The 17,461-nt window shown below is 42.3% G+C and overlaps 1 protein-coding gene across 3 annotated transcripts in view; it reads left to right on the top strand.

The window, feature by feature from the left end:
- Positions 1-17,461, top strand: part of mv (lysosomal-trafficking regulator mauve) — a 108,514-nt gene that overhangs the window by 10,320 nt on the left and 80,733 nt on the right. For all 3 annotated transcript variants that reach the window (XR_012824462.1, XM_075674779.1, XM_075674778.1), the window contains exons 7-15: positions 4,497-4,655; positions 5,883-6,048; positions 6,801-6,961; positions 7,605-7,689; positions 11,272-11,381; positions 13,394-13,519; positions 13,603-13,765; positions 14,553-14,818; positions 15,532-15,721. Coding sequence is in view for 2 of the 3 variants with exons in the window: in XM_075674779.1 (XP_075530894.1) it covers positions 4,497-4,655; positions 5,883-6,048; positions 6,801-6,961; positions 7,605-7,689; positions 11,272-11,381; positions 13,394-13,519; positions 13,603-13,765; positions 14,553-14,818; positions 15,532-15,721 (1,426 nt within the window). In the remaining variant the exon portion in view is untranslated. The remainder of the gene's footprint in view (positions 1-4,496; positions 4,656-5,882; positions 6,049-6,800; positions 6,962-7,604; positions 7,690-11,271; positions 11,382-13,393; positions 13,520-13,602; positions 13,766-14,552; positions 14,819-15,531; positions 15,722-17,461) is intronic.

Raw genomic sequence — 17,461 nt, 5'->3', positions numbered from 1 at the left:
AAAAGAATAAGTGGAGCTGGTTAGGTCACATAGACTAGGTAACTGGTGCTGTATTTAAGTAAGAGATTTGATGCTATTGGAATGGAAACGCACTCGAAGGAAGCAAAGTGTTTGAAGGAACAAGGACACTATGAAGTTTGTGGGCATAAGCTGGGTAAATTAAGAGCTCTCAGAGAGGCCTGAGGATAGCCAACTGCATCAAGGCAACTGCATTATGATTGTGATAATAATGATGGATCTTTGAACAGGGCTAGCATATGTTGAGGTATGAGGCTGTCTGGGAGTTTGGAACACAGTATGTTGGAAAATTGAATAAATGTTATCAAATTTCTAACTAGTTTTTAAACCTGTCTAGACTTATGCTGTTTTCATCTCTTTCGTGGTGTGTTTGTTTTTGATTTCCCTTACCGAATTTCTCACTTTTCTTCTCGAACGGTGTCATAGGCTTTGTAAGTACTTGTTATCTGCATGTCACAATGTCTTTAAAATGTCTTATTCTCTTCATCCATACTTAACAGCTTATCACCTAACTAGGCTGCCATCTTCACCTCACCTCATCATAGCATCCTCTCTCTCTCTCTATCATCGATACAGCAGTGTAAGTTGTGTGTGGTGCATGCATCTATCACTTCACTAGCTGTGGAGACTTGTACTTGTTATTGCTAATTCTGTGCAATGCAAAGGAAGCCAAGAGCATTTTAAGGCAAGGTAACTTACGTTCACTAAGTGTAAGTAGTTCTAAGAATGTTCTGGACTGCTGTCAGCATGGGTAAATTAGCACAGCCACTTCCGAACTGTATTGATGAATACACTTTATCACAGATTATTTTTAGTCAAAGTGATTGTACACTGATGCATTCTAAGTTGTTCAGCAGTCAGATTGCTCAAAACTGAAAAAAATTTTTGCATTCTGGTTCAGGTTGACAACACTTGTGAATGCGAACTAGTATTGCATATAATCCCAGTTTTGTGCCGAGCTACATAAGCATACGGTCTGCTCCCATCATTTTGAAATAGTTTGGTTTTAAGGATTGCAGTTTCAAGGTGTGTTTCAGCTCATAAAGGTGCTGGTTAGGTGGGCTCAGTTCTCTTTTGGACTGTTGTAAAGTTGCCAACTGTCCCAAATTTAACGGGACTGTCCCGAATTTTTAGTAAATGTCACGGGTCCTAACTTGACCCAGCCAGGATGGCCAAATGTCCCGACTTTTCCTTTTTTTTTTCTACCATGCAACAACAATAGACCAGATTTTTTTTTCTAATGCTTGAAAGCTTGTTTGCAGATTCTTCTCTTTTTTTTTATGAGTTCTGTTCCATTGTCATAAGCATAAAGGCGGTATTGTTTCTGTAGTGGTTCTAGTTCTGTTGTAGGCCTTAACTGTTCACAGTACCTCCTTTCAAATTGGTAGCCATGTTATTCAGGTAACCATACTGTGCCATTCTTGCTGTAAATCACAACATGGTAGGAATGAAAATAATTGTTAAACTTTGTTGCACCTCCAGACTGCTGGCTTCTGGCACTGGCGGGGAAGGTTGTCACCAGGAAGCGCAGGAAGTTTACTATTTGTGTTTCTGTCAGTGCCAGTCACTTTAACTATCATCATTCTGTGAGGTTTTCATCACATTTTCTCGTGCCTACAGCCACAAAAAATCTGTTGCCAAAAATAGAAGACTGTCTTCTTAAGAAATGCACCCATGATACTTTATGACTATCCGTCTGACTGAAACTGGATCAGCTTGTCTGAACTTCCAGCTCTTCCATGTATAGTCAGCTGCAATACTTAATGGACCACGGGATCTGGGCAGTTGGTGACTGTATCCAGTTAAAGTACCCAGCACTATGTTGTTTGCATATGCCAGCACAGCCTGGAAACGCAGATAGTACCAGGCTGCATTCTGAGACTGCAGAGATATTCAACTTTTTTTCAAATCCCATGGTTTGTAAAGTTTTGTGGTTTATGGTACTTAATTCTCGCATGCTTATTTCTCTTTCCTGTATAAAGAGTAATTGCAGTACAGGGCATGAAGCTGAATACCCTTGTTAAGAATTTTGCACATTTAACGGCAAGTTAGATAACAGGTTAATTGCTGGTAATTCTCGCCGAAGAGTACACGTAAGGAAGGATGCTACACTTGAAAGCCAACTATTTTATTTATGAATAGATATTAACCAAATTTGCACACATTGTGTATTTTGATGTGCTGGTTCCAGAAATGTAAGTATTTCTCTTCTAGGACAACCAGTTCCTGATATACCTTAGCAACTGGGTTCTCTTGTTTGGAGAAGAATTAGGCATCTAGGAAAAAGAAAACACAATGGTTAGGATATAGAAATAATCCAGAATGTCTAAGGTGCGTGCTAGGTATAAACCAATGTCTGAGACCAATTTGAACTAACGTTAGAGCCCCCAAAGCTGCCTGAAAGAAATGCCATCTTGACATGTGAAACATGACTCATAAAAAAATATCCTGAAAGAAATATTACACTAAAATTGGACTTACCGCACACTTCATGAATTTATTTTTTAGGTATGAAAAATTGTTATTATGATAGCTAAAATAGAACAGGAGCTATTGTCTCTCCAAAATTGCAAGTTTGTCAAAATTGTTGTTTTAATAAATCAAGGAAAAACATTCCAAGGCGTCTTTATTGGTACGAAATGTTTAAAATCTCATGGAAGTGAAGGATTTCAAAAGCACAAAAATGACAGAACTTAAAATATGGTTTTTGGGCCTATTTTCGGCTTCTAACTGCAGTGTTCTCACAATATAACCACTGTAAGTTCTTTACCAGGTACACCAGGCAAACTGTCAGTTTTCGCTCATGTTTGCTTGAGGTGCCCTTAAAATGTGCGAAAGGCATGCAAGAGATAGGAGACCTGGTACTGTTATCTGAGGAGGCCCTTGGAAGCTGTAGAAGCAGTGTGTAATCTTGAGATAGACACAGATAGGCAAGGCTTTTAAAGAAAAGTAATTCTGCTGTTAACTGGCATGTATGCTTAGGCAGAGAGAAGAGAATAAGCAAAGAAGAGAGGCATATGGTGAGTACTATCTAGGTCTGTTATATGTCCCTAGTTATCTATATCTGTTGTTTTGTAGGACCCGCTGTTTTCTTATCTGTCAAGGTTATGCTTTTTAATCTTGTTTTTTGCCTGAGCCATATTATTGATTGATTGCTTTCAGGGGTAATATTTTTTAACATTGGGCATAGTGGCTCACTGGAGATAGAGAATTATTTAGCAACATGCATTTGGTTGATGCACATGTGACAATAAAATAAAACTGATAATATAAAGGATGTTATTTCTTTTGTCATATCTGCTTCCACTGGCTTTGCCAATCATATAGTACACTGAAAGTGATAGCCATGGTAAGCCTGCTGTGATGACTCAGTGGCTTGGGCATTCTGACAAGCATGAGGTCATGGGTTTGATTACCAGCTGTAGTGGCAGCATTCTGATAAGGTGGAATGCAAAAAAAAAAAAGTGCTCAACTATCATGTTCTTCCACTCTTCGGTGCACCTTAAAGAACCCCAGGTGGTTAAAAAACCACTGAGCTTTCTACTGTGATGCTTATCATAGACTGTGGGCCTCTTTGGAACCTTAAACCCCACAATTTTGATTTAACCTCTGGTGAAAGTGACACGAAACAAAGTGCATCTAGAGTACAGCCTTTGATGTTGTTGGCCTGGTACTATTTTTCTTTACCTTGTGCATAATTTTTTAATTTGCTCACCTGCTTGTTACTTCGCCTTCCTTTAGCTTTGCATTCTCAAATCACGGGACCTCATTATGAATGTCTCATCTCCACTTCCTTTGTGTATTGCTCTAGTACTGCTTGTCACAGCATGCTCTGGCTTCTTCAACACTGACTTCATTGTCAGAAGCTTTTCTACAGAGCATACCATCATCAGCCGGGGCATTCTGCATACTTACTCGTTTGAAAAATTTGTTTATTATGGTGTTAGCTGTATATTAAGATTTCTAGGGAAGATCATTCACTCATCATCCCCAGAACATCATGTGTTCTCGGGAAAGCATGATCATTCACGCACGCATGGCACGTAGAACCCCATAATTTTTATTTATTTTTTTACATTCATGCAACAGGAAGGAGATCATTTTATGATGGGTAACATTGCCAGCTGAGTAACAAATAAATCCTATCTAGTTGACATTGCTAAATGTATGCTTCTATTCACGGTTAGCACAGCTTGTCCAAAGAAATAAGTGAATATGGCTTTAGCATTAAGGGCACAACCACATGTGCTGGGGGTGAAGTCTGTCGGAATTGTGACTGACTGTCTGACTTTGTGGCCAACTGGGGGGGGGGGGGAGGGGGACTCTGGTGTCACTCATTTGACTGGCTGCTTCGCTCAGCTCATCAGCTCTGCTCTTCTAAAAAACACGATGTGGGTTTCGGAAGTTCGTCCTGTGCTAACAGTGAAGCCTGTCAGAGTGAAATCTTGAGATGCTGCTTTTCCAACATTCTTTTGCAGTGTCTCCAGCGCAAGGAGATGGTACGAGAGCTGCGCAACCGCCTGCACGGTTGTCCCAGCGTGAACCGCACAGCGGCCGAGTGGCGCTGCCTTCTTGATGCTCTGCTTAGCAACCTTGTGCACTGGACACGAGTGCCCACTCTTTCGAGTCGCCCGAAGGTGAGTCTGGGAATGTTGCACTACTCATTGCTTTATTGCGTTGTCCCTGTCTACCCCTATTGCCGACGCACTGAGCCAGAGACAGCCATTTGAGTAGCTTAGTAACTGGGCTGCTGAGCAAGTCATTAGCTTGATTCCCAGCCTCTGTGGTTGCGTTTGCATAGGGTGGATTGCAGAGACATCTGTTGTAGATTCCAGTACGTATTAAGGAACTGCAAATGATCAAAGGTAACTTCAAGCCCTCCTACAATGGCTTTCTTTAAAGCCCAGGGAGCATTTGGATGATAAGCTCAATCAGTCCATAAATAAATCGGCTCTCAGCTAAACTTTTGCACTTGAGAAGCAATAGCTGCACATGCTCTCTGCCAAGGTTATGCAGTTAGGGTTGAGAGCTTGTATACCTACATCACCTTCTCAGTGCTATGTTTCACATCATTCATTTGCCAAGTCTGCAGAGCATATCACTGACGGTCAGAATTAAGTTAGCTTTTCCTTTACTTGAATGTGTTATGCATGTCGTGAGAGATTACACCAAAACTTTAACCTACCTTGGTGATAAAATCAGCTTAGCTTGTTTAAAAATGTGTCCTGCAGGGAGCTGCTGTCAGGCTCAACTCCGGGCTTTATTTCTAGCGATAAAAAAAAAAAGAAGGTGTTCCGAGGGGCTTGACTTCTTTAATAGCTACACTTTTATGAAGAAAAGGGACATTGAAATGGTAGGATAGCTGCACAATCTTAATTGGTAAAGCACTGAATGTGTAATGCAGATTTAAGTTCAGCCTCCACCTGTGGCATGTTGCCATTTCATTCACTTTTCATCCCTTTTTCTTTCTTATGTCTGCATTTCGTGTAAAACATAAGTTGATTTTCCCTGTACTTCTTCGTTTTTTTATTGCCCCTTTTCTTCATACAGTTGTTTCTAGTAATAGTTATGAGATGGTGTATTATGGTGGAAGTTCAAGAAGATGCAGTCACTGCTTGCATTGGTGGGAGCATGTATTTCAAACCACTTTTGCGTGTGTTGACTACAATTGCAGGTTGGCATGAGAGGTTGCATGCAGGGTGGTATTGGTTTGCTTGTAGTCACTTCACAGTGTTTGTGGTGAAACTGGCATTGGATGGATGGATGGCGTTGGATGGATTGTTCATTGTTTCTTTACCACAAAGTTTCATTTTCTCAGTGCAGTGAGCTTTCAAACCTAAAAATGAGTCATTCTTGCTCCCAAGGTGGACAGCAGCCTAGTCTCACGTGCAGCCCTACTTCGAAAGGAGCCCAACTCGGTTTCTCTTGTGCCGACAGCAGACGATGAGCTTGGCTATGAAGCTGACTCTGAATCAAGTCCCGATGACTATGCAGCTTCCGAAGGGATGCTGTCTGTTTCACGAGAAGGTGGTGAGCATAAGAAGCTTGCAAATATGTGCTCAGTGTGTTGTGCTGACATTTATTACTTGTTTGTATGCTTATTTATATACTTATTTGTTTATTTTTATATACTGCAACCCTTTAGCAACATTAGCGGAGGAGTGGCTCCATAGCAAAACTAAACATGTAAGAAAGCAGTGCTGTTCAAGGTACAAATAAAGAAAGACAAATAAACGAACTGTCATAAAAAATAAACAAGCAAGAAAAGGATGTAGCTCAAGGGGCAAATAAAAGAGAACATTCTAACACATTTGAACATTCTTGTATAGGTAATGACCTAATGTTGCCAGCTATTCAATTGCAAAGTTCTATGGTATGGAAAAAAAAAAAAGCTGTATTTAGGACAGTCAGCCCGAGAATGAAAGGCAGATATGTTTAGGTCATGAGTGTTTTTGATGGATGATAATCTAACATTTGTTTAGTAGTTGTTTGGCAAGTCGTACTAAGATGAGTCGAAGAGAGAGTGCAGAAGTTTGAGGCACATTAGCGTCACACGGTTTAGAAAGATGAGCGACACCAAGGGTTGCTAGATGAGAAGATGGTGAAAAGTGCCTATCGTAGTGTCGGTAAATTAAATGAACGGGCTTTTTCTAAATTGATTCTATTCTGTTAGCAAACTTGTACAGACTCCAAACACTGGCACCATACCTAGGGATTGGTCTTATGAGGGTTTGATATGTTAGGAATTTTGTTTGTTTGTAATGTTGCGGGTGCCTATACAGGTGACATGTCGGTGATGTGCTACGAAGAAGTGTGCTCCCTCGTGCTGGACCTGGTGTGCCGTCTCTGCCCGACCCGTGCAGAAGTGGCGTTGCATGCCATCCAAAGGCTGACCACCCTCTGCTCCCAACATCCAATGCTCCTGACGCTCTTTGTCAAGCAGGTACATTTTGCTCCTGAAATTTTGTGCGATATGCTGTGTGAAGTATAGCTTTCACATCAAGTTAGGTGTGTGCAAATGTTAAAAATTTCAAAAGGCAAATCAGATGTCCTCTTGTTCGGTTTGGTTATCAGATCATTTAGCTGCCACTTGATTGGGCTTTAAATGAATAGTGATGTTTGATATTTGTAATACTCTTTCAAATCTTCCACACACGTGTGGGGATGACTGACAAGTGAATTTCAAACGAATAGGTGTTATCTCTCTTCTGAATTGTTTAGCCAAAAGTACAAAGCCAGCCAGTGTAAATATCAAACTGTTCAAATGTCTTCCATCGTATTTCAACCTAGCCAGGAATTATTAAAAAAAATTTTATTTCATTAATCATCATTGTTTGTATTTGAGTCAGTGCTGTCAATCTTCAGTTTATATTTGATTCAGCTTCAAAAGCAATTTTTTTATGTTTGAAGGGTAGCATGTAAACCTATGCTGGACAAAAGAATGACACAGAACAGGACACAGCGCTTAGTTCAGTCATTACTTCATTCATCCTGTGCAGATTCTCATGCTTTGTTTTCATGATGAGTGCATAAGAATGTGGACAAAGTTTCAGTTCTTTTGCATTGTTAATGGGTGTTTTCTCTAGGGCGCTGTGGGGAAGCTCTGCCATGGCCTTGGCTGCCTTCTGCACCTGCCTGACCAGCCTCACGTGGTGGAACATCATACCCTAGGTAGCATTTTATTGCATATTGTTATTTTTTTGTAACATGAAGTGCATATTGTAAACATTGGAGGTTTATGGGGCACAGTACCTATGAAGAAGCTTGTGGCTGCCAGTTCTTCAAGTAGTACTGGTGACAAAAATGGAAAAGAACCTTCATGTGTAACAGGCATTATGGCCACTTGTAAACACTAAGAAACTTATAAATCCACATAGTTGGCTTAACTGGAATTTTCTAGGTAGAAAAAAACAGCAACAAATGAGCACAAAATTTAAATGGTGGCAAACTGGGAAGCTGGGAGGAATGCTCCTGTCTAAAGTGGGTTTGACTTGTGTGGGTTTATGCCTAGAATATTTACTGGCTAGGAGCTTAACGAATGTCTTAAATATTCTCTCTTGATGTAATTGTTGGGGCTTGGTTTATGTTAAGTAATAGAAGCACTGAGGCTTCAGCCCTTCAGATGATTGTGGAGATTGAATATGACTCAAGATAGTCCTAGAGTGCAAATAATTGTGAGCTGTCTGTTATGTATGATTGACTCAGGGAAAACTGGCACGTGCTGAGACCTTGGGGTTCTTTTAATGCAAATAGCATTCTCTGCTGCGAACTTCCCCCACAATGCAGTCTGTATGCACATATGTGTGTACATATGTATGCGCCTAACCTCTTTCACTTCAACTTGGGTCACTGGGTAGAACATTGTCAAATGGCTAAAGCATCAGGCTGATGCGCTGAGGGAACCACACTCAAAGCAAACCGTCAGACCAACTTGTGTCACTGGGTGTGTGCTGCTTTTCAGAATAATCATATAAAACATATTGACGCATGTACTTGTTTATCTTTATCGGGCGACCATGTTTCACCGCCCAACAAATGTTATCGCAGAGCGCAGGACGCGCCTGCATGTATTGGAAGTTTCTGGAATGTTGTCGATGGTTCCATTCGCAGTCTCTCACCGAACCTTGTGTAATCTGATTGCATGTATGCGCGACACGAATAGTGTAGAACTTTGTGGAAGACACGCGGGTCCCAGCGATTACTCTGGAACATTCGACCACTGATGTATAAAAGCCAACACGCTTGACCCGCTGATCAGACTTTCGCCGATCGCTGACTGTGTTTGCCGCTATCGTTGTGCTTTAAGTGTAGCCTGTTTTTGTGGGCACAGTTTTGCCCAATAAAAGATAGCTTTGTCTTTCACAGTATTGCTACTGTGTTCTTTAAAGGGACACTAAAGTGAAAAATGATTTCTTCTGCATCAGTAAATTACTGTTCTACAACACCAAAAATACCACTCGTACAACGATAAGACGTTTGGTAAGCCAGAAAAAGCACAAGAACGAAATACGGGTGGCGACGCCTACTTAAGTTTCCGCACCTGAGGGCTGTGACGTCTTGGATTTTGATGGCATCTTCTAGGGCCTACTAAATATATATAGTGGTGCAGATCGGCTACATTGTGTTCTAAAGGAATCAAATATGAAACATGGCAAGTTTCGGGAACTTTTATTCAGCCAACGCGGCCGAAATGCGAAAACATACTTTGGAATCCCTGACGTCACGCTGACGTACCGGCGCAGGGTTACGGCGCGACATTCAAATACTGATACTGAGACCTTCATTTTTCTCATCTAATAACCAAACTATTTTTTTAAATGACTGCCTGCAGGGTTCTCAAACAATGCTTCATTAGTCTAAACTGATTTATTGTTTCGCTTTAGTGTCCCTTTAACATCACTACCACGTGACAATATCATCAACAATTACGCGTCCATCATAACATAGATTGGTAACCACATTAAAGTCGCCAATCATCTCTGACACATGGATGTGCCGCCAATTTTTTTTGTTCACGCTTTCCTCATCTCATTAAACCTTTAATGCCATGATAAATTAAAAAGAAAGAAAGAAAATTAGACCTGCATAATTTTTTTTAGACCTGCATATCGTCGACAATTCTTTTTTCGAAAAAAATGTGATACCAGGAATGCCTATTGCATTTTTATTGGTATTGCTGAAAAAAAAAAAAAACATAGCTAGAGTCATTGTGTACTATTTATTTGTCAAAATTACAAGAAACTGAACATGCTGTACACATGTGCCAAAATTGTGGATAGTTCACGACTAGTTAACTCGTCATTGGCACCAGAGGATGCTCGTTGTGATAACGAGTTCTCTCGTCACTAGCAGTTAAGGGCTTCATTCTTTGTTCATAAATGCAGACATCGAATGCAGAAAATGCCATTGCCTCAAAGGAGCACATTGTGCAGGGGCACATCCAACGAACGCCAAGGGATCTTCACTGGATGTTCATTTTGTCAGCATGCAATTTTTCTCGCACCAAGGCCAAGGGACGTGTCAAATACCAAGACCAACTCGTGTAATAATGCATGCTTAAAAGGGGAGGGGGGGCAGGAAATACCCAGGGATCCACTGTAGACATTGTGTGTTTTTTGTTACGTTTGAGCTTGTTTCCCTTATTAAGGTGTGCTGAGGGACAGGAATACAATGGTGAGAATTAGAGAGCAAACAGGGGTATTCAATATTTTAGTTGACATCAAGAGAAATAAATGAAGCTGGGCAGGCCATGTAATGGCATAGGGCAGATAACCAGTGGACCATTAGAGTTACATAATGGGTGCCAAGGGAAAGGAAGTGCAGTCAAAGATGGTAGAGAACTAGGCTGTTTGGTGAAGTGAGAAAATTTTCAGGCATATGTTGGGTTCAGCTGACGCAAAACAGGAGGTAATATTGGAGATTGCGGTCCTGCAATCCTGTAGTTGACATAGAAAAATGTGCGCAGCTTGCACTAGTGGTGCAAGGCTGGAGTCAACAGCGGAGCTTTGTTTGTAGGTTTTGCGAGGTTATGCTAGGTTTTGGTAAGTTGTTGGTAGGCTTGGCTAAGCCATTTCTAGGTTTTGTGATGTTATGGTAGGCTTGGCTGAGTTTCTAGGTTTTGTGAGGTTATGCTAGGTTTTGCTAAGTTCTTGTCTCGGTGGGCTTGACGCTGGAAGTTTTTGAGCAGTCGTAGGCTGGAATCGCTTTCTTGGCAACGTCGAGCATTTAGGCGCTGACTCTCGCATTCCCTGGACTGAAACTCGGGAACCTGGACTCTTATTAGCCACAGCTTCGGCGCGGTGTTCTGGATCAGCTCGGCGGCGACGCATCGCTTCTCACTTGGCAGTACGGCACTCTTCCTGGTAAGCCGCTTCTTCTTCGGGCGTCCGGACTTTCTTCGGTCTTCCCATGGCAGCGGCACGTATGCACTGAGTAGAGAAGGCGAGAGGTGTGTCGCCGTGCCAGCTGTTTGAAGCTTTTACTCACCTGTGACATCACGACTCCGCCCTTACGCGCGTGGGGTGTGAGGAAGTTACGTGGCTCGGTGCTCTTGCAGATGGTTGCTAGGCAACACGAGGTGGTACACAGCTGGGCTGAGTTTTCTGGTAATGCACCACGATGAAACTAAATGTTTAAACAGCTCCGCTGTTAAAAGCGGCTGCTGCTGATGATGATGATGACGAATTACCCTTGTACAGTTAGCAGTGGGTTACTCAGTAATAATGCTGACCAGAACTATGTCATGTTGTGCAGAGCTGCAGGAGAGCCTGGTGTCCCTGTTGGTGCTCTTCTGTCGGCGCAGCCTCAGTGCCCAGGACCTCGTGGCTTACATGGGTCTGCTCAAAGGAACTCAATCGGCTTTTGTGAGTGTGCATTCCTTTGTGGGAGTGGCCTTGAAAAATGCAGAGGGCTCCCAAAGAATGTTCTAGAGAACCCAAAGGTTTTGTGGGCAGCATCTTTTGGATTCCATTAGCTCCCAAATCTTTGCGTTTGCAACTCCTCTGCTCCCAATTGCCTTTCACCATGGTAGCTGTTGCATTCGACGGACCAGTGAATGTAGTGCTTCTGCCTGCCGGAGCATACAATCTTCCTCAAAAGCTTTGAAACCACTTTGTGAGTGACAGGGTCCTGCTTTTGGGCACTGTTGTAGGTATCCTATAAAATGCCTGGCATGCTTAAGCTTAGGAAAGTCTGGAGCACTGTCCCTGTAAGTCTCTGGTTGTTTGGAAACATATCATCGGGCTCCAGTGTGTGGCCTGATGACATCAGAATCAGTTTTATTTTCCTCAAGGAAAGGAAAAATGGACCCCAGACAAAAAGCTGCTCATTGAGCAGCTTGACGAGGCCTGAGGCCCTACAAGCAGTGGCAACAGCGGCAAAACACCAGTGTATGTCGGACTAGAAGAGGGGAAAAAAAAAAGAAAAAAGCAACTTGAGAAACAAAAAAAGAACTAAAAAGAAAAAAGAAAAAAAGAAACTGTTCGCACCAAGCTGTGAAGAACGACAACAACAAAAAAAAATATTTACACATACATACACCAATAACAAACCAATATTGTACACTGACATGTTATATTCACACGTACACACGCAAAAACCTGTAGAAGTGGCGCGCATACGCCCCTATATATATACATATATGTACACCTACATATACATATACGCGCGTACATGGTATATATACACACACACACCATTCAAGTGCACACATGCTTAACTTCAAGTTAAATATATTATGAAGAATGAGCTGTTATAAAAAACGGGGAGCGAGAAAAAGAAAGTGAAATTGGACAATGTGTGCAAAATCATTCCACACTAGTCCACACAAAAGAACGCCAAATGCCCAATGTAAACTGCATGATATAAATCTGTTGCCGATTAAGCTATACTGTTTAAAAAGTATTCAATTAAAGCACGTTTATTTATTGCGGGGCCATCAATTAAGGCTGTATTATTGTTCAGGGTGTAAGGTATTATATACTTTAACATTTGTTGACTGTAATTCGTTCGAGTTTTGGGAAGACACCACTTTTCTAATTGTCGAGTGTTGGCTGCCGGTACACGTTCCTTGAGCATTGATATTCTGATAAGGAAGTTAGTACGAAACGTGGTTTTAGCGGTGAATAAAGATACAATAATGTGCGGTAGCATAACACTGATGGGCAGAATTTTTAACCGAATAAAAAGCGGTTTGGAATGTGCGCAGTACTCTTCGTCTGCAATGATACGAATGGCTTTCTTTTGCAGGCTCACAATTCTATTCATGTTAGTCGGTGATGCCGTGCCCCAAACAAGATGACAATATGCAATGTGTGATTGAAATAATGAAACATATATCTGTTTTTTAATGTGCACTGGAAGAATGCCACGACACCGGGAAAGTGCTCCAACAGCTTTAGATAAACTTAGGGATACGTAATTAGTGTGCTCAGTCCATCGAAGGTGCTCATCAAATACAACACCCAGTGTTTTATGGTGGCTAACGACCTCAATAATATTATTGCCTAGGTTAATGGTTAAGTTAGTCCCTATGTGACGATTTATAGCGCGGAAAATAACAGCTTTTGACTTAGTTGTATTTATTTTGAGATTGTTTAATTTAGACCAATTTAAAAGGCTGTTTAGGGCATTGTTTGCTTTTGAATTTATTTCTGTAACCGAAAGACCAGAGATAAATAGGGAAGCGTCGTCGGCATAAATGACAAAATCAGCTTCTGTCGAAATTGTTATCACATCGTTGAGATGTTGAGATGTTATCAATTGTTGACATGTTGAGCTTAGAAACCTTTTGAGTCTATACACCTGTAAACCAGCTGCTTGTAACATTCGGAAGTTGTCTAAATAACAGATGATCATTCTATGTGCTACCATCCAGGGTCCCATACTGAAAGGCCTTCTGGCCCTTGCCAGCTGTGGAGACCGTGGACCGCAGTGCTGGCTGCAGTTCCCACCACTGGCAGCAGATGACGATGAGGTCACGCTCTTGCCCACACCACAGCAGGTGCCTGACAGTTCAGCTTGCATTTTGTGTTTCTAGCTTTTTCGCTTTGCAGAAGGAATTTCTCATCCCTTTTGTATCTGCAGAATGAGGAAGAAAGGGGCAGGCAGTTCGCCGATCTTCCTCATGGAGGGGCATCTAACCAGGCTGTGTTGGTGTTGCCGCTGGAAGATCATGGCGGCTGGTGTCCTCGTCGAGAAGGCTTCTCTCTGGCCTTCTGGCTTGCCCTACGCTGGAGCTCGGTCCTCGGTCAGCATTCGGAGTTTTTGATATAAGTGCACAATTTACAGTACAAGAGAGCATAGCTGTTGCTGGACCTCTGAGGCAGTTTGCAAAATATGACTATCTCTTCCATCTGATTCTTGCGAATTTGGTGGACACTGCGGTATGAAAAACAGCAGTCTGATGGCATTGCTTAAAAAAAATGACATACTCAGTAGAAGCTCTCTTTAAAGGGAACTCTCATGAGCTGAATTCTTTGGTTAGGTGAACGTTTCAAATGTCATATTATTTAAATTGAATATATCCTGTGCTCTTCAGTTATGCTGAACTTCTTGTAGGAACAGATAAATTCAAGATCTCATGTCCTTGCTGAATTGTAATATGGTAGTGGCTACATATGTTCTTAATGCAGTATCTAAGATAGCATAGCACAACGAGCTTCCTAAAGGATGATCACAGGTGCAGCGTTGAGTGGTAGAACCCGATGCATTAAAAAATAGATCTGATGGCCTGTGAGTGACCAATACCTTTCTTGGAACTTTGGGAGGACTTACTGCATGTAGGACAGAAGACCAGCAGCCTCTTGAATTAATTAGATAGCAAAGATGGCAAATTAAATAGCGAAGGAAACAGTTTGTGGGTGCTTATTGTGATGAGATGAGCAAATTTGCCGATACAGGTTAGATGCAGCTGACGTGACACATTGACATTGTGAGAATGTTATAAGAGGACAGACATGTTCTGGCAGGGAAACCTAATTTGGCTGGTGACTAGATGACACAGGTCATTGACGGCATTGCCTTTTCTTTCTCAGGCCACGAAAGCAGCTCCCGACTGCACCTGGTGTCCCTGGGCTGCGGCCCGTTCCTGTGCGAGCTATGGGCTGAGGACGTGGAGAAGGGCACAGTGTCCTTGTGGCTGACGCAGGATGGCACCAGTGTGGCAGAGAGTGCCGCCTGCAATGCTGCATCGCAGTGCAGCTTTGAGAGGGTCCTGGCCGGCCATGGCTGGCACCACTTGGCTCTCACCTACCACGAACACATGTCGCAAAGCACCAGTGAAACAGGCTGTTATGCTTTGGTTAGTACTTCAAAGCATTGTAAGAGTCTGTAATCAAAAGGTGACAATTTCATGTGAAACTGCCTGTTCTGACTGTGTATGTGGTGAGCAACTCTTCTGCTGCCTTGGGCTCCCTTATACTCGCGTGAATTTGCAGGATTACTTGTAGCGTGATTTCCTTACAGAAACTTCAGTGTCCTCATGACGCAGTAGAACTTGGTCATTGATTGCTGTAATAGTTCTGTAATGGACACAACATTACAGGATGCTACCAAGAGCTGCTGTTATCAGCTTTGTCTTCGCTGCTTACCCGCTGTGATAGCCCAGTGGCTATGGCATTGGGGTGCTGAGCTCTAGAGGTCTTGGGTTTCACCCCAGCCATGGCAGCTGCGTTTTGATGAAGGCAAAATGTAGAAGCACTTGTGTACTTGACTTTAGGTGCACATTGAAGAAGGCCAGGGGGGCAAAATTTATCCAGGAGTCCCCTAATGCAGTGTGCCTCATAATAAAATCACAATTATGGCGCAAAAAAACATTATATTTCAGCATATTGAAAACAGTAGTTCGTACACAAAAACTGAAGCTCACCATTGCCTGACTTGCAGAAAAAGAATGCAGGTCACCCGGTGTTCATGTGCTACTAGTTGCATTACTATTGAAGTGTCTAGGCCTATGCTGCCTATGTCCAATATGCTTTGTCATATTGTCATTATTGTGCTTTAAATTTGGTGCAGGTGACATTAACGGTCGACGGTCGTCACAGTCGTTCCTGGCACCTGCCTCTGGAAGGACAGGGTGGTGACAGTTGCTTGCACCAGCCAGGACCAATGCTTCTGATTGGCCAGAGTGCAGGCACCGGCACATCGGTGGCTCTGGTCGGTGGTGGTGTGTCGTGGAGCCTTGGAAACCTCCTCCTCTTCCGAGGTGTGTTGCTCATGCCTCTTACTGGCCTAGCTTCAAAGAAAAGATAAAACAAATGCTGACATGACATTTTCGACTTGCCATTTTTTGTATTAAAATAAGATCCAAACCTGCTAAACAGATAAAATGCCGGTAAGTGCCAGAGTGCCCCAATAAATTTACAATAGCAGAAGCGTACGTGTTTGGGCTGGTTGGTTAGTGACTTTAAGCAGAAACAGTGCAAAGGAGAAGGATGTAAGACAGCGACAGACAATGACACTAACAACTAAATGTTTATTCTTTCAATATAATGAACTGCAATATAACAAAATTCTCGATATAATGAAGTACTTAACTTCTTATAACTGCTTGTCCATAATACACCATGTATTTTTAACTTGTTTCTTTTAATAGAAGAAAATGTATTTATACACAATTTAGTATAAAAAAATTTAGTTGCTGCGGCAAAGGAGAATACTGAGGCAATAAATGGAAGCTGCTGTGGTCACAGGTGGTCAGATGGTTGAATTACAAGTGGCTGTTGGCAGATGCACCTTTTGTGTTGCGCCACACGACAGAGACTGGTTGCTGAAGCATAGCAGCAAGACACTCTTGTGCCCTGTTCCTAAAGGTCTATGTGGGATACGATACTGTGGCGCCTCGCGTGTTGCCTCGCGTGTGGCACCTCGCATGTTGTGGGTGCGAGGGTAACGCGAAATGAATGGTGGTTTAATGCAAACCATCATCTCACGCGAATGGATGGGTGGGTGAGTGCACTGTAGCTGTAGCGGGGGAGGCAGGTGAGCACGAGCAGCTGAGTGCATACACAGTCCGCAGACCTGATGTTGATGGTAGCCTGCAGTGGGTGCAAAGCCTAGGCGAGTTGAAGATGGCTGTGGCTTCTTGTGTGCTGTCTTCCGATGCGTTTAGCACTGGAGGTTGTGTAATTTCGAATGTCAAAGATGCGTTAAAGCGAGAGGCAGTTCGCTCCTCTCTGCCTGCACTCTTCGGGATACCATCGTCCCACTGCGAGTGAAAGTACCAGTCGCAGTGGCGGAGTAGATGCGAAAGCTTTGCAGGCTTCTCTTCGTGTTGCTGATGTGAAGATATCATTGACAGGGCATGAAGCCCTATGTTTGGTTGCCTAGTCTTATATTAACAAATTTTATTTTCTCATTGAAATTTATTTTTTCTAATTGCCCCATAATGAGAAAATTTCATGGTCCCTTCTGTGTGAGAAAAATCTGTTGGCAACTGTACTTATATTGCATAAAAAATTTAATTTCAGTATAACAAGATTTTGATATAAGTAAATGACTGATTTTACCTACTTTGTTATATTGATGCTTAATTGTGTAGGATCTTCTGTTTTTTTTTTTTATTTTCTTGCCAAGTGGTGCACCATATGTGCTGCTTTTATTATGAAAGCTCATTTTAAAAAGTTCCCCTCATGAATTTAAATTCTACATGTCTTGCGTTCTTCTGATTGAGAAAGAAGGGAGGGGGGCAGGGTACATATTTTTCTTCTGTAAATTGGGGGCATGTTACATTCGGGCGCATGTTTATTTAAATCTGTGGCAATTGGGAGCACATTCCAATTGGGCAAATACAGTAAGTGTCCCACTACTTTCCTACTTGCTAATAGCATCCTCGGCAAACTGCACTGGTGTGCACTGGGGTGCGCTGATCCATGGTTTCTTCCTTGCACCAGAGTGTCCCAGTGTGCACCTATGTGGTTTGTTGAGGATGATTTAGGTTACATCC

The sequence above is a fragment of the Dermacentor variabilis genome, chromosome 11, assembly GCF_050947875.1.
Source record: "Dermacentor variabilis isolate Ectoservices chromosome 11, ASM5094787v1, whole genome shotgun sequence".
NCBI classification, from domain to species: Eukaryota; Metazoa; Arthropoda; class Arachnida; order Ixodida; family Ixodidae; genus Dermacentor; species Dermacentor variabilis.
The sequence above is the reverse complement of the archived record's forward strand: the minus strand, read 5'-3'. Positions and strand labels throughout refer to the sequence as shown.